The sequence below is a fragment of the Cololabis saira genome, chromosome 16 (assembly GCF_033807715.1).
Source record: "Cololabis saira isolate AMF1-May2022 chromosome 16, fColSai1.1, whole genome shotgun sequence".
NCBI classification, from domain to species: Eukaryota; Metazoa; Chordata; class Actinopteri; order Beloniformes; family Belonidae; genus Cololabis; species Cololabis saira.
Genome location: NC_084602.1, coordinates 22,162,340 through 22,184,358, shown reverse-complemented (window position 1 = coordinate 22,184,358; position 22,019 = coordinate 22,162,340). Strand labels below are relative to the sequence as shown.

The 22,019-nt window shown below is 41.2% G+C and overlaps 1 protein-coding gene across 1 annotated transcript; it reads right to left on the bottom strand.

Annotated features, from left to right (window-relative positions):
- Positions 1 to 4,881: 4,881 nt before the first annotated feature.
- Positions 4,882 to 16,016, bottom strand: pkdccb (protein kinase domain containing, cytoplasmic b). The gene is made up of 7 exons (XM_061743925.1): positions 15,321 to 16,016; positions 13,925 to 14,056; positions 12,435 to 12,706; positions 12,040 to 12,119; positions 11,633 to 11,740; positions 7,513 to 7,689; positions 4,882 to 5,865 (listed from the first exon to the last, which is right to left on the bottom strand). The coding sequence occupies exons 1-7, from the start codon at positions 15,936 to 15,938 to the stop codon at positions 5,759 to 5,761; spliced, it is 1,494 nt and encodes a 497-aa protein (XP_061599909.1). The 5' UTR covers positions 15,939 to 16,016; the 3' UTR covers positions 4,882 to 5,758.
- Positions 16,017 to 22,019: the final 6,003 nt, after the last annotated feature.

Below are 22,019 nucleotides of genomic sequence, written 5' to 3'. Positions count from 1 at the left end.
GACATGAAATAAATGAGCCATTTCAGAATTTTGTTTAAAGGCCGGCCCCTGGTTTCCCCCCACGTTCAAGTACACTAATGTGAAACAAATTGTGCAGCACTGCGATAATTGCTTGAAAAACTATCTCCAAGGACTTGTCACCAAATACAGCGGAGAGATTTTGCACCTACAAGATGTGTCTTTGTCTTTAGTGTTATGCATAAACCTTTTGACTGGGTTAACTTCAGGGCTTTTAAAACATGATCCCGTCACACATACACACACACATTGATGCAGACAGCCAGAAATGAAACCGCTCCTCACACACACCTTCGAGCGCTCTCCTTCAAGGGCTGCGAAAGCCATTATGGCTCTAAAAGAGATCCAATCGGCTCCAGGCAGACAGACAGACAGACAACTACTCAGCGCGACAGTTGGATGGGTCTGCAAACTGAGACGCCTCTGTCCTTGAGACAGGCCAACTAAACGTCTGGCTACTCTTCACAGGCTCTCAGGTGTGACCGGCCTGTCTCCTGTGTACGGCAGCCAGGACGGCAGACAGACACAGGGGTGTTTCAGCAGGCCTAGAGTCGAGTGAATATCTGCTCTATCTCCCTCGTCGCACAGGCTGCATACGCTGCTGTGAGCAGCTCTAACACAAGCCAGATCTTCTTTCCTGCAGAACTATGCAGGCTTTCATTGACTTAATGCATATTTTTAGTCTGAGCGCGGGTCAAACGTTTTGCCAAAGACCTGGCTGACACATAATTTTTCCCAGCAGCTGTGGTTTCCAGCTCTTGATGACTAACTTTGCATTTGAATCAAAGAGTTCAGCGAGGCCACAAATCCATCGCATAAAGGATTTTAAGAGTAGATGAGGAAAGCTTTGATTCTCAACTTTAGTTGAACGCGTCATTCTCTCAGCACTGAGACGGTAACATCGGTGGGGTCTGAACCCCAAGAAGGAAGGCCCCGACGTTCCCCCCGGTGCACAAGCATACACACATATGCACACTCAACTCTTCCCTAAAATTGCTGATGGCTTGTTTTCATGAACTGATATTATTTCCAGATGGAGGTCATGAATAAAACCTGACGGAAACAAGTAGGGTGAAACTGGAAACTTAAAAAAACAGAAATGGAGGGGCACGGAGCTGAGTAGAAAAAACAATCATTCTCCTCCCCCGCTCATTCCCTGAGCCTTTCAAAAAGACCAGCTTGTCAATTACACGCTTAACAAACAGAGGAACACTGTACCACACATGAGCACGAGGGCAGGAGTGCAAGACGTCTTTCATCACAGTGGAAATGTGACAAACATCCATATAGTTAAAAAAAAAAGGGACCTTCATAACAGGACAAAGAAGGAAAGAAAAAGAAGCGCAGAGCCTTCAAACCTCCACACATGGTTTTGGCTAAAATGAAAAAGCAAAACAAGTTTGGGAAGGAAAGGGAATAATTTCAGATTCAACTGAGAGGACAAAGAAAACGTGCTGGGAACAACCGCAAAGCATGGTGACGATCCGCCAACCCCGGTTGATGTTAAAAATAAAGAAGAATCATTGTCATGGTGTAGATTTACACGACACACAAGAGAAAAAACGTCTAGTCTTCAAGCCTCAAACCTTCAGCACTCTCATTACATATTTACCCTTCGCTCACATGTACGCGCTAGAAGTGTCCTCCGCATCGCTGTCTTCTCACTTTGAATGAAGTGATGTCTAGCTTGGCTGAAATAAATTGTAGTGGTTGAAGTAAAACTTTAGTCAAAACCTATGGGATTTTTGGAAAGAAATTTGAATGGTAGTTTATATTTTGAAAAAGGTACATCACAAAGACCTGTGGTGCAGCATTGCTCCTGACTAGAATGTGAGCTTGAGGTTGAAACACTCGATGGTGAGTGTCTCCATCAATACCATTAAACAACCATTTTTTCCTGCTCTACAAACACAACCTGTGTGTGGTTTGAAACAGTCCTGCCTTCGTGTATGACTTCATTTGCTAGCACTAGCGGCCTAGCTGAGGCTTGATTGGCTTTTTTTACTTTATTTCTGTAGCTCAGAGACAGCAATGGAACAAATAAAGCATGTTATATGAGCTGGAGCTGATTAATGTCGATCATCAGTAACTTCCTCTGACATTACAGCAGTATATCTGGTTTAAAAACAACAAAAAAAGCCTTAGAAGAAAACACAATGTGACCAAGCAGATCAGTTACCTTTGTTGTGGTCTGCATTGGCCTGATGGGCATTCACGTGCATGCAGAGGTGCACGTGGCTGTAGGGGAGAGGATATGGACACGGTTCCCTGCGATTGCAGGCGAATGTTGTTGGTTAAACACTGGAACAAAATCCATGGTTTAATGTTTGGATGAAAAGAATCCAATCAAATGTATACTCAGTTTAAATTGGCATTATTGGGTTTTTCAAAAAAAAGATGCCCTTTTTCGCCTAAATTTTGCAAACACACCTTAAAAGGTCTGGGAAAGGAAAGCTCTGTGGGAAAATCCATATATCCATCCATTTTCAACAACTGGATGGACTGGGGAACACCTGGATCAAACCTTCACAAGTCCATCACAAGATAAAATACTTGATTAAAAAGGAGCTCCTGCGTAAAAAATCAGACACAATTTTACAATGCACATCCCTATTGGAACTTAAGAAAGCCTAAACAAAACAAAGCTGTATTCACCAATGTAAACTAAAACCCTTCCATCCACAAAGGAAGCACATATATATACAACTGAAACGCTCACCTTCTCTATATTAAACTTTATGCAGAACCTTAAAATAAGAATAATAAACAAAACCGTCCTTGGACAAAGAATAGAGGCTTGTTATCAGCATAGAGTCAAAAGGAAAGCATTGTGGTGGTATCCATGGTAAAGTGCATAAAGCACAGATAACGTTCACATACATGCATGCACACATCTGCACATCTATGTACAGCATGTACAGCATGTACTATGTACTATGTACTATGTACAGCATGTATGTGGATGAGAGATCTTACCAGCAGTAGCTGAGATGCTTCGTCACTTTCATAACTGGACCTCTACATCTGAAAACATTTACCAAGTATTGTTAAAAACAGAGATACAGTGTAAACATTCATGTCCCAGCTGCTTCTTATCTTTGCAGTTGGCATCAAATTTATAATTCGCTTTCTACTATCTGTTTTTCAATAAAACAGTAAATGTATGTTTCAACATGTTTTTCATATTTCATATTGTTTTTATTTACATAAAAATTGTTCAAATGATATTCAGATAATTGTGTTCTGTTTTTTAATGTGTATTTAACTTTACACAGCACCTCACCTTTTTCAGAAACATACATTTATGATTTATTTTCAGAATGTTTGACCATTAAAAACACATGTGAGTGTCGTATGAAGCCAAAGCATTCATTAGCTCTGTCAAACAGGCTGCCAAGACAAACCAGCCTGACGCCAGATAATTCATCCTCCAAATTGTTGCAGAGTGAAGGATGATCCACAGCTGTACGTTTTAATACACTGCAGCTTTCACCTCGGGAAACTTGAGAGATAGTTATATGAAACCTTGTTCAAAAAATGTGTTTCTTTTCCATTTTTCTCCTCGGATATATTCGAGTACGTTTTAGCAATAATTTGAAAACTATGGGGTTTTTTTCTACGCAGGGAGAGGTTAAGCCGCTGAAGGCTAGCTAGTTAGTTCCTTTATCGGACAGAAAAACAATATGGCTGCAAATGTTTTCTTGCTTAATGAATAGCAATGAAATGCACAAGATCCCCTGCAAACTATACTTTATTGATCTGAGTATAAAACTGAGTAGTTTTCTCAGTTTTTTAAGATTTCTTAGACTGCTACCATCTTACCTGTGGTAGCTTCTTCTTCACCAGGTGCAAATAATCTTCCTTTACCAATTTATTCTGGTTCTTGCTATTTCATAGAAAACTAGTCTTTGTAAATATTAAAGGGAAAAATACAACCCTGAGCAGCCAGTCCTTCTAATCAGTCTGGCAATGTTCGTGAGCTGGCTTTAGCTCATCTAAAACACTCTTCTTATCTGCATGATCAAGACTAATCAGCCTGCTTTGTCCAGACAACAAGGGGCCAACATCAGGCAAAGAAGACCCTGAGGCGTCCTTGCTGCCTTTGTCATAAAACCATAGTTTCTAGACAGGGACAAGTTCTTTCAAGTCAGTGGTAGTGGTATGGCTGAATGGTAAAAGGACTCACCACATAGATATGTGGAATTTTGTGTTGACTGTTATCGATATGATCTAGATTTTGTTTTATGAGGAATTTCTGGTCATTTTCTCCCCCTTTTTTGGTATATTCTGAAATGTATATGACCAACATTGGATAAAGCTGGGAGCTGAAATTGAATGCTACAAATCTTGACTTTCCAAAAGCAGCAGCCAGCCGCCCTGCAGATCTGCCCTTATCTCAGCCTCACCAGGTTCCTTCTGGCAGGCACAGATGGCGGCCTATTCGTGTGCAAACCAGAGGCCGAGAGGCCCATGCACTGCCTTTGTCTTACAGTAATGCCCCCAACTTCACCAGGAGAAAGGGCTGGTAAGTAAGCTCATTTACATGTATTAATTAAGGCTTATAATGAGCTCAGCATGACGGGGCATTTGAATGCATTCCTCTGGTATTGTGAATACTCCATGGAGCTCTGCAGGTTTTGCAATCTCAGCTATCCAGATGAGCTGTAGATTATAGATGTGGGGGCATGCGAGCAGATAAAGGACAAACACACACACAGAGACACACACACACACACACACACACACACACACAGGTCATTATACCAATGGAAAGTCCCCTCCCCCCACCGAAACACACACACGAAGGTGCTAATGAGAAATAAACAGGCTGTTAGCTGCAGTTACAATAAAAAATGCAAATGCTCACAAGTAGAAACATTAAGTTTATGCAAACTGTACAGTTACAAGTGAAGTATAAAAAAAACACTTAAGTGAAAAATTTTTCATTGAAAATAAAAGTTTCACCCACAAGGTGCACATAAGCCATAATGCACAAACATATAAGAACAATTACATTTCATTTGATCATCACATAAATATTTATGACCTAAACAAAAAAGCTAAGAATACAAAAACTATGTTAAAAACTGGAATGGTTTTAATGATCTTTGCCTCATGTTGATGTGTAAATGCTTCTATGGTTGTTGCCATCACATACCACACTGCGGTTTCAGTCAGAGAACCATGAAAAAAACAGTCCCAACTTCACCACATTAACATCAAAGTGTATTTGTATAAGAGCTTGTTTTCTGTTCTCGTCCTCGGGCTTCAAACACTGAACTGTGGCGACTGCTCTTATTGCTTGCTCAGGTTTAAAAATCTGTCTATGGGGACATGGCCTCGCGATGAAAGTCAACACTCATGGTGCACGGAGGCAAGGTAAAGAGGAAAAAAAACATCTTGTCGAGGGCACAAGACTCTCCCTCCTTAATTGTACCTGAAGGGAAATCCCTTTAAATAGTAGTTGGCGGAGGCAGCGAGTTGGCAGGCAGATCAAACAGTCGCCGAGCAGAAGCCGTTTAAATACATCACATTCAGTTGCACACTTCAAACAAGCTGGACGCTCCGCACGCTGCCTCTCATCACAAGCTGAGCTGCGCTCAACATGTTCTCCACGAGTGCACGGTTCCCTTCACAGTCGCAACACTTCTGCTTTACTTTCAGCCGCCGAGCCGTGTTTTGGATCTCGTTCCAATCCCCTAGTAACTTCAGATCAAATGTGGATTCATACTTCTAGAAGTCACAATGAAGGAGCTTCAGGAACTTTGGTTTTCTTCACATAAACTTCTGATGTCTCATCAGGCACCAGGTGACTAAAGCTGCTCCTGAAAGAGGCGAGAAGGCGGCCTGAAAAGCACAAAAAGAAAAAACATCCATGAGTTCGGTAACATCACTAAACAGGTAACGTGTTTTGACTCATTGTCTTTAACAACTTTGTATGTTAAAACTTTAGAAAACTTCATCAGCACATTAAAAAGCAGAAGATTATCATTATTTTATACTCTCAGTAATATTTTAGGTAGGATTTTAGGCACTTATGATGCCGGATTTTGCACAAATACTGTGCATCATCAGATAAGTTAAATCTGTGTGAATTTTCTGGTAATAAGAAACACTATTCACATGGTCAACTTCTGCTTCTACGCATAGGGTATTCTTACGAGCTCATTTAGTAGAGCAAACCTCTTAAGAGATGACGAGAGGGACCATGAAACTGCTCAACACTGACAGCTCTTCACCAGGAGCAAAATATTGCTTACATAGGGAAAAAAACAGGTCCCAGAGATCCTAAAGGCACTTAACATCTTTGCAGCATTCCACTTCTGACCTAAAAAATGCAGATCTGTGTCCCCTGGCCATAAGAATAAACATCTATGCATCAAAGGATTTGCCTCAAACAACCAATAAGTTTCTCAATTTTATATGTAAACTATGTCATACAATTATGCTAAATAATATATATATATATATATATATATATATATATATATATATATATATATATATATATATATATATATATATATATATATATCTCATGTTTTTTCGTGTGTTGGCGATAACTGTTGTTTCTTTTAAACATGGGAGATTGTAAAATAGCATTGTCATGAACATTTTTACCTACTCAGCCCAAGGAAACTAACATTAAAGCCATGATGTTTATAATAAAAAGAGTGCAGAAATATAGTCAATGGCAATTTTTAAATAAAAAAAAAAACAGCATTTTGAGCATTTTTGAAAAAGATTTAATTCAGAAACATTGTACATTGAACATGTACAAACAAGGAAGCTTTGTTTCCACTTTCCCTAGGTCAATAATTATGAGATACGGATCACGTCCCCTGGTATGAAGGTTAGTCCTTTACCGATGCAGAGGTTCGGTGCTAATGCTACCAATGCCAACATGTTGCCTTCAAGGGAAAAGACGATTATACTCGAGTTTCTAACAGTCTACACTTGTATCCTACACTATTTCACTACATAGGGGATAGCCTATCTGAAATAAGTTTGTTTTGCAAAGGCCTGCTAGTTATTCACACCATGATTGCTGGCACTGCTAACACAGTGAATATTCTCTCTTTCAAATCCACTGCACAAGTTGACATTTTTCAAGAGCACCAAGCTGCAGAATGAGCATGGAGTGGCCGGAACCATGTGACCCCGCGAGTGGTTGGGGTTACTGTTAGATGGCAGGGAAAGGTTGGCTGGAAGTCACGTGTCCAGAGTGGAGGTCAGTGGACTGTCCACACAGTCTGCAGCCACATCCCTGCCCCCCCCATGCAGCACATTTTAAACACACGTTGAGCAAACTGCACTCTGAGAACCACAGGAAGGAGAAGTTTCTCAACTACGTCAGAGATTACAGAAGTTTCCGTGGGAATGACTCCACAATGAGTGCACAGAACTGGAAATGTATAAATCAAGTAACAAAAATGTTATGATTAAATTATTTAATGATAGGGAGATGATTTAAGACGTAAGAAGTTCACTCACCCGTCCACGTTTTCTTCCCCGTCAGAGTGAAGCTGGTGCACTGGGAGTGGGTGTTGCAGATGTACGCGGCCTCTCTGGCGCTGTGGACCGACAGCACGCAGCCCTGCTGGCTGTACGACGGCCAGCAGCGGTACTCCACGTTCTCAGAGGTCCCCATGCCGCGCATCACACTGTAATCTAACCACAGAAGAGGAGATGCCACTTCAGTACACAAGCCCGCTGAGAGGTTCTCAAGCACTCTGAGGATAACACGGAAATTTAATCCTCCCTGTGGGGGGAAACTAAGCTCCACACTAGAAGACACACAAGGATAAGCTAGAAAGAAAAAAAAAAGACTGAATGTGAAAATATAACTGTATAACTGGATTCCCAATATAAAAAAATTAAATACCTTGATATTATTTCTATAATGATTAAAAGTCTTGGTGGAAAAATCAGGATAGGCTTTTGATGTTAACATTGTTAATGTTACTATGACTGCAGTTTTTTTTTTTTTTTTTCATTTTTCTGACAAACTATTACCTCACACCATACATTTTAAAAGGTATAATAAACTATTGGTATAAAAATGGCTTTAAAAAAAAACAACTCAATTTTCAACATGTTAAAATCTCATTTTTTAACAGACACAAAACAGCAGTTGAAAATCTCTTTGAAAAATGACCAATGACCAAAAAAAAAGAAGCTGTTTTTTTGTTTAAAATATGAACCAAAACCTTTAAGTCTGATTAATCCATACATGACACCAGTTTACGTTTATTCTCCCGAAAACTACTGCTCTACACTCGAGAGAAAGGGAGAAAAATAAATACACATTCACTTCCCCAACATTTGCGTTACATTCATCATTATAACTCCTTCCGTCAGACATCTAGTGGATCTGGCCTTAAATCATCTGCTACACATTAGCGGGACCCATGAGAGAGAAGCCTGCACACATACGTCTGCACACACACAACACACTCCAGAAATGGACAAAAGCTTCGTCTGTGAGCCTGTACAGACGAGGCACACGGTTACGAACTGTTAACCTTCCTAAATGGCAGGAGGCGGCCTGTTTGTGTGAGTGTGTGTGTGTGTGTGTGTGTGTGTGTGTGTGTGTGTGTGTGTGTGTGTGTGTGTGTGTGTGTGTGTGTGTGTGTGTGTGTGTGTGTGTGTGTGTGTGTGTGTGTGTGTGTGTGTGTGTGTGTGTGTGTGTGTGTGTGTGTGTGTGTGTGTGTGTGTGTGTGTGTGTGTGTGTGTGTGTGTGTGTGTGTGTGTGTGTGTGTGTGTGTGTGTGTGTGTGTGTGTGTGTGGTGGGGGGTGTATTGCTGAGAGGAAAAAGACACCAGGATTTGCCTCCTGGGTCTGTGAAGAGGGAACAAGGAGAAGGGGTGTTCAGAAGATCCTGTTAGGGGGAAAAGTCCTGTTGGGGTGTTAAGGGGATGCTGACCTCAGCTGTTGAGACAAAGACTTATGACTGTCGGGTTTCTGTGTGTAAGATGATAAAGTGGACTTCCTTTTCATATTGATATATGGAATATATAATATATCTTGAGTCATGACAACGCCTCAGTGGTCACACATGAATTTGGCTTTTTCATTTCTGCACACAACTAAAGAAGCTGGATCTTCACCACATTCAGCCTCCTCGATTGCATAACAGATGATCTCAGCTGTGGAAAAATTACATCCACATTAGTGATGATCTCCATCTGTCAGCAATTTCAAATTAGGACTTCAGGCCTTATGAGTAGCTTTCCTTTCACACTCGCACATACACACACTCCCACACTTTGGCTGTTCCATGAACCAAAGCATGAGCGGTAATCATAACCAATCCTTGGCGAAGCATGACAATCTGACTATTGTTTGTTACTTGTTTTTTCAGTTTCAGAACCCCACAAGACGACTTGACAGGAGACTTTTTTCCACCAATTTCGTGCTCTTTTATATTTAATCATTTTTGGAATGGGTCTTCAAACTCTCATTATCCCCAATTCCTACTACTATCAGCAAATAACAGACAAAATAACGCAGGGCTCCCGTCCCGGGATTTTTTCTGGCGACAACTGCTTATAACTTTTCAGCAGAACGTTAAAGTTCAACAACGATGAAACTAGGTCTCAGAACTACAGCTGGTGCAGTATCATGGCAGAGGCAAAGAACACTTGGTCTCCAGGCCTATAGGCCAACAAGCAAGTTTCTTAGCGGTGCTTAAACCCAAAAAGCACGAATGGAAGAACAGGAGGGGAAAAGATGGCTTGTTTTGTAAAAAAAATGAAAATGATTTCATGCGTCCCAAAAATCAAAGTTAGCTGTGTCTAGCAGTTCCTTCAGTGAAATAGTTGCTGAAATAGCTAACTCAATGGAGAAATGAAAAACTACTGCTGTGTTTAGCTGGCATGGGTTAGTGTAAACTAAGCCATTGGCTGAACCGACTGTCAATATTAGAAATACATTCTTTGCTGAATATAAATTCTCCTGTGGTGATACAAAACAATTCTTCACTCTTAGAGTTATCATGGGTGTGAAATCAAAGGATTGAGACCAAAACATGTTTATTTCTGCTGTAAAGTTGGAGATTTTAAGATGGGAGTCAATGGAGATTGGTCAGCTTCCACAGCCAGCCTCTAGTGGCCAGATGAGGAACTGCAACAGATCTTCCACATGGGATTCAGCCTTCGGTGGTTGGTGCTTGGTTGGAGAGTGTTACTGATTTCAGGGAGTGTTTCAACTCTTAAAGTTGCCCAAAAATTCAGGAGAAACTCGAGTTCTCCTATGACAATGTTTGTTTTTATTTTTTCGTATCTTTTTTTACGTTTTTCTGTGGGGCCTTCCCATCATTTAGTGAAGTAAATTGAGAATCGTTTTATCCAGGGAATTGCTTTTTTCTTCCCTCCTCATGCATTTTTCTTATATGTTTTAAAATGTGGAAAAAAAATATTAAACAATTTTCTGATTTAAGTCTAAAAAGAAAACAAAATACAAAATACAAAGATTTGCCCTAATTTCACATTTTATCGGTAGTCTTAACTAGGCAGTCAGTGATTCTTCCACACTACAACCCCTCTTTGGACTCCAAACTACTATTTTGACTTTTACATAAAGTGTATCTTAGGTTGCCCCCCCCCCCCCCCCTTTTTTTTTAGTTTAATCATTTATAATTACAGTTCCACATTTTGGGTAACTTACACTTCTAAAATGTACTATTTGCTGAAATAAATATCAGATCCCCGACTAGGTGACCAGTGGCTCCATGCATGAACTCAGCGACTGGACAAAGCTTTGTTAAATTCAACTAAAAACAAACAACTGAATTGAAAACAACCAGGCCGTTTCTCCACTCCTTTAATGTCTGTGTCTCAGCTAAGCTAAAAATATGTCGAAATAATAAACAGACACATTTTTTGAGCCTTATCACACGCACGCTCGGCGGCAGCAGCAGCCGACTCCTGGCACCTCCTTGTTAAGCTGGAACTTTCCTTCCCAGTGTCCGCCTCGGTAACTAGGCCTCTTTACCCTGAACCCGTGCTTAAATTCACAAAGTGCTGCTATATAAACAGTCCTGCATCTGGGGGACGGAAAAATCTCCACACAGGAACGCAGCCAGTCATTCTGTTATTAATATTTCATACGGCTGAGAGGAACGCCGGGCTGGCGAGGGGGTTGCGGCGTAATGAGTGGAGAGTTGGAGAGAAGAAAAGGGAGGGGCTGTCTGTGCTTGTGTGGGGGGAGACTACAGAAGTTTAACGGTTTTTATGCGTTTTCTGAGAGTTAAATGTCATATTTTTATATAATGACTATGCAACATTTCCACAAAAAAAGCTCTTCTAGGATCCTAAAGGGTAAAATAAATCCCAGCACTGTTTATCTTAAAAGACAACGAGTGCGTTTTCTCCATGTAGGATTAATCCCACTTTGTTGGTCTTGCCCCCTCATTCCAGCTGCCTAATAAACCTGTCAAAACAGCCTAAGCAGGAGAACCCCCCCCCCCCCCAGATATGTATGAAGACAGAGGTGCAGATTGTCTCCCTATCTCTAAAAGTGGATCAAAACACATTCTCGGCAAAGGCAGAAAGAAGAAAAGGGTCTTCAAGAGAGTTTTATGAAAAGCAGCCTTCATTCCGCGAGCTCTTACCTCTGATTATTAATGCAGGCAGGTTGTCCAGGTGTAGGCCCGACTTGTATAGCACGAGAATATGTTCAAAGGCCTCCAGAGTCTGATTGATGTTCGCTTTCAGCTCCCCTGGACACACACATTCCTTCTGGTCAAAGATTTAAGCGACTGCACACAAAGTTAGCTAATAAGGCTGATGAGTTGTTGGTTTTTTTTCTTCCTTTTTTAATGCTACACTGTTTAATCCCAGTCATGAGATGTCAAGATAACATCTTGTATTTATTGCCACATGTCAAGAAGCATCTTGTCGAGCTCATTTAAATGCAGCAGCTCAACAGAGGCATGCCATTACAAGACTGCTGTGAGGGGAATGATTTGCTTTTCTGATCTTCAATAGTTAATCATGTCAGGATGATTCCCGTCCCCACCTGTTGTGTTCATGATGCGGTCTACCAGGTGTGTGAGGCCAGGCGGGGCCTGGTGAGGCAGCAGGTAGGTGAAGAAATACCTTCAGAGACACAGAGAGACAGACAAGTCTCGTCAAATCATTCCCACTGAACATGACTTTTCTCACTCAGCTGTGACAACAAACATTAACCATAAAGCTGTCACAAATCTGAAGCACTTTAAACGAGAAACACTCCCCCCTTTCCTCAGAAACTAACAATGTAATCATCAGATTTCCATCAAACGGAACATTTCCAGCTGTATGTCTTTACCTTGATCCTTTTAGGTGTCAGCTTAGCCTCTTTTTTACCCTCATCCATCCTGCGCACATGTATCACGCCGTAAAACTGTCACTTTTTTTTTTTTTTTTTTTTACCTGTAAGCATTGTAAATATTCCTCTTCTCGTTCAGTCCATCGCAGGAGCCCCGGGACGTGCAGGGCAGGGTAAAGTTTCTGTGGGGGAACTGGAGAGTGCAGTCTGCGTCCGCCTGGCAGGCCGTCTCCTCCGTGCTGACGTCGTCCAGGTCCGTGAGCTTCAGCTCGCCAGACACGGTGACGAACTGCCGCGGCTGGAAGTCCAGGAGCCCCACGGAGCCCAGAGGAGACCGGGAGAGGAAGTGCAGGAGCCTGACCAGGTCAAGACACACCTGGAGATCCCACACGTCAAAAACCTGATTAACTGGGCTCACAAGAGAAACTAAAAGTCTTTGAAACGTAAAGGCTTAAAACAACAATCAAGTAAAATATGATTTAGAAGGCGAGGCAAGTATATTTGTATAACACAAAACAAAACCAAATAAATTAGCAATCTAAGAAACAGAAATGACTTATTGAACCCTTACATTTTCTTTTACGATTAAAACCGTTGTAAAACTTGTAGCCAAATATCAATGAGTTTTTTCAGACCTAAATGTATTCACTTTCGCCGGCGAAGGCCTAGTTATGCAGTTCTTGGACATCAAACCAGCCACAATTGCCAGCTGTTTTACGAGGTTAATTTCTTGTATTCATCAAAAATAAAAAAATAGAAATAATTAGGAAATGGGAAGGTGAAACAAAAAGCATTAGTCTGCCGCTGACAGAGCATGAAACGCTCCTGTCACATCATAAACATAGCTGCAGGGTTAGGTAATGCTCTGAGTCTCATGGACTCTTGGTGGGATCGGACTGCTGCTGCTGCAAAAAAAAAAGGGTGCCGGGTGAAACCGAACACCCCTGGATTACTGTAGCCTGCACAGATGCAACGTAGCAGAAGGGGGCCCAAGTAGCTGCAGAGGGGTATTATGAGCGGCTATTTGGGTGATGCAGCAAAATGAGACCCACAGTTGAGATGACACTTTCAGAAGACCGCTATCCTATCTGTTAATCCAAAAAGGAAAACATGCACGCTTAGACATTTCCCCCCCGCCTCCACCTCCTACCCATTTTTTCCTTTCAAACACATCCATGCGCAAAGACGGGCACATATCTGGATGACTGGAGTGAAAATTCAGCTCGGTTGACTCCCTCAGTGAGCATACCTGCGATGGGGGTTGAGCTGAAACTGTGACTGTGTGTGTGTGTGTGTGTGTGTGTGTGTGCGTGTGTGTCTGTGTGTGTGTGTGTGTGTCTGTTTTGGGGATGAGGCGACATCCCCGGCCAGAAGTGGATTAACTCCACAGCCCACCTCCATTCCAGCCAGGGCCTGATCAAACACACTAAAGGGCAGATGTCAGACCTCCAGAAGCTTCAAATGTCTGTCTGCCTCCCTCATCTTTTAACCTCTGCATGCTGGAGCATCAGCTTGCACAATTGACAAAGACTTCCATTTCCTTGTAAAGAAATCAATAAATGATAAGCTGAGGAGCAGGAGCTGGAAGGCGTACCCTGAATCTGTCCTCCCAGGGGCTCTGGAGCAGCTGGATCATCTGGAGAGGATTTCCCTGCTCCAGAATGACTGCAACTCTTCCTCCCTCTATCCCTCTTCCTCCCTGGACTCCTGCACAGTGACCCATGAGCTGTGGAGAAGAGGGGGAAAAAGAGAGAAAATTATAGTATTTGTTTTTGCAACGGTAAATAAACACAGTAAAAAATGGGCCTAAATGTTATGAGGAGGAGTGAGCTGAGTGTACAGCTTGTTCTGCCAATCTAGCTGTCTGCAGCTCTAACATGTGACAATAAAATCGCATTACATTACTGCCAACACTTGTGAAATGAATTTACCGAGTTGTCAGACAACGGCTGGTTTTGAGAAACAAACCCATCGCTTTGTTTCGAACCTTGCTCCAAAATTGCGTTGCAGTGGTTTGAGTGAATAAGCGCTCAGGGTTTCAGATGAACCCAGGGATAACCGGGAGGACAGAGGCACATTGTGTGCTCCTGCCAAACTGGACGTAAAGGTCAGAGTGGGGTCAGTGAATTTAATTTAATTACATGGGAAGGCCCTGCAGAGCCTGCTAAACCTTTCATCCAGCTGGCTGTGGTTGAGACAAAGGAAAATGTGAGCAGTGGCACATGGATTATGAAGTCTTAATAACATCCAGCAGTAGTTTCACAACTCAGAAGTCATTAAAAAAAAAAAACGCCCCATATATTCCAAAAATATACAGTAAAACGTACTGATTACAATGCTGGGGTTTGAGGCTTCTTTTTTTGAGTTACTTTGCAACTCAAAAACTTTTAAAGGAACTTTACACAGAGCAAAAAGTGAGACTCTTACCTAGGGCTGCACGATTAATCGTTAAAAAAATTGCGATCTCGATTCATGCTTGAACGCAATCTCATTTCCAAATGACGACGATTTAAAGATATTTTTTATTTTTTTTTTATGTTTATTGTTTTTATGTTCAATGTCAGCTGTTACAAAGTTGATGCCAGTCTTTTATCAGGCACCATCATGTTTTTTGTAACGTTTACCTTTTGTATCGGCAGCTTCTTAATAGCAGCAAAAGGCAATGGGGGGTTCATCCCAGCCAGAGGAATAATTTGTTGCCTCAGAACTACAGGATCTGTTACAAGTCCCCTTTCTGAAAGGGTGTTCAACTCAGGGAGGAACAAATATTGTTCAAAATTGTTATTATTGTTTAAATTATTCAAAGGTTTGTGTAAAGAAGACAAGAGATGTTTATTGTTATTATATTTTTGTTCAGCTGTTGCAAAGTTAAAGTAATAAGTGCAATAAATTTTATATTGGAAAAAAATCGTGAGAGAATCGTGATCTCAATTCTAAGCAAAAAAATCGTGATTCTCATTTTGTCCAGAATCGTGCAGCCCTACTCTTACCTCTATGACGTTTGGATGGCGCAGCTTCTGCAACAGGACCATTTCTTTCCTCAGCTTGTAGGAAACCAGCTCTCGGCAGCCCTGCGGGTCCCTAAACTCCTCCAAACACTTGCCCATGTCGATGCCCTGCTCGTTGACGAGTTTTAACGCCACGGGCTGTCCTCCAACCAGACTAACTTTGACAACCAGCTTGGTGTATCCAGATCCCAGCACCTCCAGAGCCCGCATGTTCACCAGAGACTCGCAGCCCATTTGATCCAGATGCGCGTTCCTGCTGGAGCCAAGTGTGATCTCATTCCACAAACTGTAGTCCAAAATCGAGTCTTGAAGGGAATGTCGATTTTCCTCTGACAGTCCATTTATTTCCCCATCATCATCCTCATCATCATCAGGTAAAAGCAGCGGGATCATTTCTTTTCGCCTCTCCTTGAGCTGGTAAATCAACGCCCCGCGGAGCGACGCCAACCCTTCCTCATCACCGGAGACAGTTGCGTTGGAAAAGCGTGATACGGTCGCTCCAAACTGCTGCACGCTGCTGATTAAAAGTGACACCAGGACAGAGAGAACCACGAAAGCCAGGAGGGCAGCCGCGCGTAAAGAGTTGCCCATAGCGGGCATTTCCCTTCCTCGGCACGGCCACCGCTGCCGGAGAGACGCGCTTTGCTCCTGAGGACTTTCTTTCTGCAGGAGCAAGGAGGGTCGCTCGGCTCCTCGTTTCCACCTCCTCGGGAACTCCCTCTAGAGGTGTGTCCTGTCCCTCGTAAAGCTTGAGTTATGGTTCTGCGTTAAATCGACGCCGTAGGGTACGCGGCTACGCGCACCGTACGGTGCGCGTCGCCGCGTAACCTACGGCGTCGATTTAACGCAGAACCATAAATCAGTCGTAACTTTACACCCGCCGGACAACTTTGCAGGACCTCCGATTGCCACTCAGTGCTGCCCTCAGCAGATGAAATTACAGGCTCGGATATAATTATACACTTTAAAAAAATACACGTTGCATTATTTAAACAGCTTATCCCTTATGATAATAAAAACGAGACAAATATTGATATATTTTTCTATTTTCTAGCTGTTGGCACCATCCTGTGTTAAACTAATTGATATAAACTTAATTTTAGATATGGTCTTACATAATGATAGTGTTAGTCTTTTGCTCATACATACCTATGCTTTCTTTTTGCACGTAAAAGACGAAAAATACTACGTAGCGGATTGTGGCAGTCTTACAGACTCTCCACCAGGTGACAGCAAACACCTTTAAGGTTTTGCTTGCAGAAAACGTGCGTGTTTTCACTCTTCTCAGTTTAAAATGTGTGAAGGACTGTGGCCTTAACTGAACCTATAAAAAACTCTGCAACTCAACAAAGCAAAACGCACAAAAAGACAAAACAGAAGACATAACTTTTGATATTTAATAAATGTATGTATAATACATAAAAAATAGATAAATCAGTAACTCAACAGGACACTCAATCTAACGATTGTGTCCGTTGTTTTGGGGTTTTTATCTTTAGTTAAAATATAATATTTTTTATCTTCGTATTAAAATATAAGGGAAAATACCACAGCTTAATACAAATAAAACAACAAAACAGAAATTACACCAGTAGTTACACAAGTCTATTTCACCAAAAACAACAAAATAAAACACAAAATAGCAATTTGGGAACACAACTCAATCCCACAACACATTTCAAATACTATTTGTTTTGTCTTCTGAAATGAAACATTTTTGTGTGATTTTTTAATGTTTTCTCTTACAGTAGACCAATTGTACTATTATTAGCATGTGCCTGTCTCATCTGTGCTTTAATGTAAAATGTTTCAGCATAGACTGTAGAAAAGATTGGAGGAGACATGTGATCCGTGGGTTACTGAGGTCTCTTTTTACCTAATGATAATAATAATGCTGCGTGGCGTCAAGCACATCTATCAAACTTCCAGTTTGAGGCTCAGGCAGAACTAAGAATTGTTACAGTTCCTCGACTGGCTGCTAGAGGTTGACTACAAAAGAGAGTCACTCTCCATTGACTCCCATGTTAAAATGTCCAACTTTGAGCAAAAATAAACATGGTTTATTGCGGTTCAAAAGAATGTAATTTTTTTTTGTACCACACCAGGAGAGTTTATATAAAGCAATACATTTATTTCTTAAATATATTGCTTTGTATAAACTCATCTAATGTGGTAAAAGAAAATTCACTTCCCTCCTACTTATCATGGATGTAAAAATCAAAGGATTGAGCCCAAAACAGTTCATGTAATGTGTTTATTTCTGCTGTAAAGTTGGACATTTTAACATGGGAGTCAATGAAGATTGACTGGCTTTCAGAGCCAGTGTTCTGCGGCCGGTTGAGGAACTGCAACAAATCTTACTTACCGACAGGGTTCAACCTGGAAGTTAGATGGTTGGGCCTCGGTTGGCAAGTGTTCCAACCAAATATCCAGGAAAAACTTGAGTTCTGCCATGAAAATGACATTTTTTCTTTGTTGTTTGTTTCTTTTCACATGAATATTTTTTTAATTTATTCATGTGTGACTGTACCAACATTTAGTGTTGGTAAATGGAATATTTTTTACTCCAGTGAATTTATTTTCGTCCCCCTTCATCCATTTTTCTTATATGGTTTTTAAATGGGGAAAATTTATTATTTTATTTTTCTGATTTGACTCCATAAAACAAACAAACAAAAACCGGACCTAATTTCACACATTACCGGTAATCTTAACTAGGCAGTCAGTGATTTTTCCACATAACCCCACTTTGGCCTCAAAACTTCTATTTTGCCTTTTACATAAAGCCCAGTGTGCCTTTGGTTGCCCTTACGTTTCCTCCCTCTATTTGTTTAATCATTCAAAATTACAGTTCCACATTTCTGGTAACTTAGACTTGCTTAATCTACAATTTACTACTAATTCACTAATAAAATAAGATCCACTGCAGTCAGATATTAGCATTATAACCAGTGGCTATATGCATGAACTTAGTGTCTGGACAAAGCTTTGTTAAATTCAACTAAAAACAAACAACTCAACCCAAAACAACTAGGCTTTTTTCCACCCAGTAAGGTCTCTGTTTCAGTTAAGCTAAAAATACTTTGAAATGATAAATGCACATATTTTTTTTAGCCTTAGCATTTTAACATGAGGGGCAGTAAATGACCCACTCAGCTCTCCAGCGGCCAGCCGAGGAACTGCAACTGTGTCATTCCTGCTGTGGATCCACTCGCGAGATTAGATGGTTGGTGTTTGGTTAAAACCACAAGTGACAACACAGACGCTAAAAACGGCAGTTTCAGTGGTCATGTGACGGGTTTAAACCTCTTACTGTAATGGTTTAATACAGGGTTAAAATGTAAACCTCGGTGAAGATAATGACAGTACCGCTGTCTCAATGTGTTTTCTGAAATGTGTGTTTTTGAACGCTCTAAAACTTGTTTTTTTGCTGTTTTTAATAAATGCCTAAGTTATGTTTCCTATTTGTGTCCCCACAGTCTTCCTCTTGTATCTCTGTGTGTCCCACTGGCTTTTTGTGTCGAACATCTTGAAGCAGCACTGCAGCTTTAATGAAGCGTTTTCCTTCCCATCACCATTCACAGGCAGAAATCTGCCACAGGAAATTACCATGGCTGCCACCCGAGCACCCGCCACAAGCCGAACCCTTCCCTCAGCTTCTTATTATATCTGCGCCTAAGTGTGTCTGGTATCCAGTGTGTGTGTGTGTGTGTGTGTGTGTGTGTGTGTGTGTGTGTGTGTGTGTGTGTGTGTGTGTGTGTGTGTGTGCGTGTGTGTGTGTGTGTGTGTGTGTGTGTGTGTGTGTGTGTGTGTGTGTGTGTTAGAGCCTATGCAGCCAAACAGTGTAAGTTAATCAGTGTTTGAAGTCAACAAGGCATTAGCCGTGTCAGCTGGCTCACAGGCTCCTCAGAAAACTCCAAGCTTCCCACCAACACAGCTGGCTTTCGTTGAGTTAAAGGACCTCATTTCACAAAAACACCCAAAAGGACCCACATGATCAGTTGCAGTTTAAGTAATTCAGCTTACACAATGCAGCCTCGCAGCAGAAGGCGTAACAGCCGTGTTGATACACCGTGCAAAATGTAGGCTTTTCATAATAAAAGTGTCAAAAATTGTTAGATTACTACTATTTCCCGGCTGCAAAATAGCATGTCTTGGGCTGCCTTTTAAAATCATAACATGTCTTTGTTTTCAATTCTGTGAAACTGTTGCACATGCTCAGGAACTGTAAAATAACATTAATAACTTCGAGTACCATCTGATCCCATTTTATCCAAAGTCCTTTTACTTTTAACTTCACTATTAATCACAGTTTAGTGGAGTAAAAATACGTGAGTAGTTAGATATTAATAAGAAACATCTAGGAGTGGTCTTGTGTCATGGGTTGATGGTGTCACATTTCCACCCAGGATGGATGGCATCAGTTCCAGGCTTCTCAAGTCTTGTGCAGACCAGCTGTGCAGGTTTTTGGTACATAACTTCAACCCGAGCCTGATCCTGGGAAATGTACCTCAACTATGAAAGAGCTGCTTTGTACCAGTACCAAAAATGTCACATCCAATAGAGCTCAGCAGCTATAGACTGGTGGTGTTGACATCCATCTGATGAAGACTGTGGAGAGGGTGCTTCTGGCCCATTTCTGCCCTCTGGTGGCGTCAACCAGGAAAACCTTCTGATTGCTTATCCACCTGGTATTGGGGGGAAACAGAGAGTTTTTTTTTCTCACCTGGAGAAGCCTGACAGCACTGTGAGAATATTTTTGTTGTTGTTAAATATGTACAGTAAGTGCGTTTAATACCACCCAGTGATTACCTCTCGGGCAAAAACTGGAACAGCTGAATTACCATCTTCGGCTCTAAATCCTGGATTACCTCACACAGATTGTGAGGGCAGGTGACTATATGCTTGACTGGGTGTTTTGCAGTAAAGGGGTCCCATGGTGAACAGTCTTTGCACCATTTTTCTCTACAATTTGAACACTGCAGGCCTTACGTACAATTCAACAAGATGTCATCTAGGTTTTCTGATGAGTCAGCAATCATTGGACTGACCATGGACAAGGATGGCGGGGAGTACAGAGAGCTGACCCCGGCCAAGGAAACTGTCTCCATATCAATGCAGGCAAAGATAGGAGAGTTACCGGTGCAGGAGAGTTTCTGCTCCACACCGACAGTGAACATCAGGTACAGACGTTGAGATAGTTGACCTCAAGTACCTCATGTTCAGCTCTGTTTACTCAGAGGAGGCGGTGAGAGAGAGGATGATGTTTTCCAGGCTAACATCCATGATGGACAATGACCCTTACCCCACGCAGGACGTTCTCATGACACAGAGCAGCTCCTTTTGCGACAACCTCCTTCACCGCAAGAGTATGAAGAAGAGATACATGTCTTTACTTCCTGCTGCTATCATCAGCACAGCTCCCAATAGACCAACCATTTTTCTCTTTTTTGTATATTGTATATTGTATATTTGCTCTTATTATGAAGAAATTAATAATGTTATGAAATATTATGAAATATTATGAAATATTTTTGAGATCAAGACCTCTTTCACAAGGGTGACCTGGCCAAAGAATGCAGCAGCACACGTCCACAAATAAAACACAAATAACAGCAATCACAAAATAAACATTAAAATGAGAGTGCAAACTGTTTTAGCAAATAAAGTGCAGTAGTGGTGACTTCAGTAACATGTAGAGAACAACAACTTCAGTAATAATTTAAAAAACACGGGCACAGTTTAAAAACACAGGCACTACCTAAAGGATTCTGGTTGTCGGTCTTTTAGAAAAGAGCGAAAGGTTTCAAGTGAAATAAAATCAGGCATTTTCAGTTCAAATTGGAGGATATTCCAAGCAGAGGGTGCAGAGAAACTAAAAGCTTTTTTCCCCAAGTTAGTCCGAACACGAGGAACAGCCAGGTGCAAAATGTCATTTACATATGTGCTGGGTAAAGTAAACTTAAATTAATTGATGGAGGCCATCATGATAAGAGATAAGAGATAAGATAAGATATTCCTTTATTAGTCCCACAGCGGGGAAATTTGCAGATGATGGATCAATAAAGAAAAATTAGAATACTTTTTTAAGGAAGTCACCTCCTCTGTCCCTTTTTCTAATTTGAGACTGTGAAACATGACTTTCAACTCCTCTTAAAAACATTTTCAATCCTTCGTTTTCTTGATCTAAGGCCTTTCTTCCAATAAACCATTCACTTCAGAGTGGTGGTTCCTCAGAGACAAGGGCCCACAAAATGATTCATATTTATGACCAAGGCCGGACGAAAAGTCGCCCCACTGGAAGCAAGTCAGTTTTCATTTATCTTTAAGACTTAATTTCTTTAAATGAGATGATTATATGTTACACATATAAAACAAACACGGATACAATATTCAAACTTCAAAAAAGAGCAATAAGAATTGTAAATAAAGCGGCCTTTAGAGAATCAACAAACCCACTCTTCATCAAACTGAGAACACTCAAATTCAAGGATCTGGTCGACTTCAAAACTTTACAAATCATGCACAAAGCAAATCATCATCAGTTGCCCCAAGACATCCAGAAGTTGTTTCAAATAAAAGAAAATAAACACAATCTCAGGGGAATATGCAATTTTAAAAAACAACATGTACGAACAAACATCAAAACCCATTGTGTATCAGTGAAGGGAGTCAAATTGT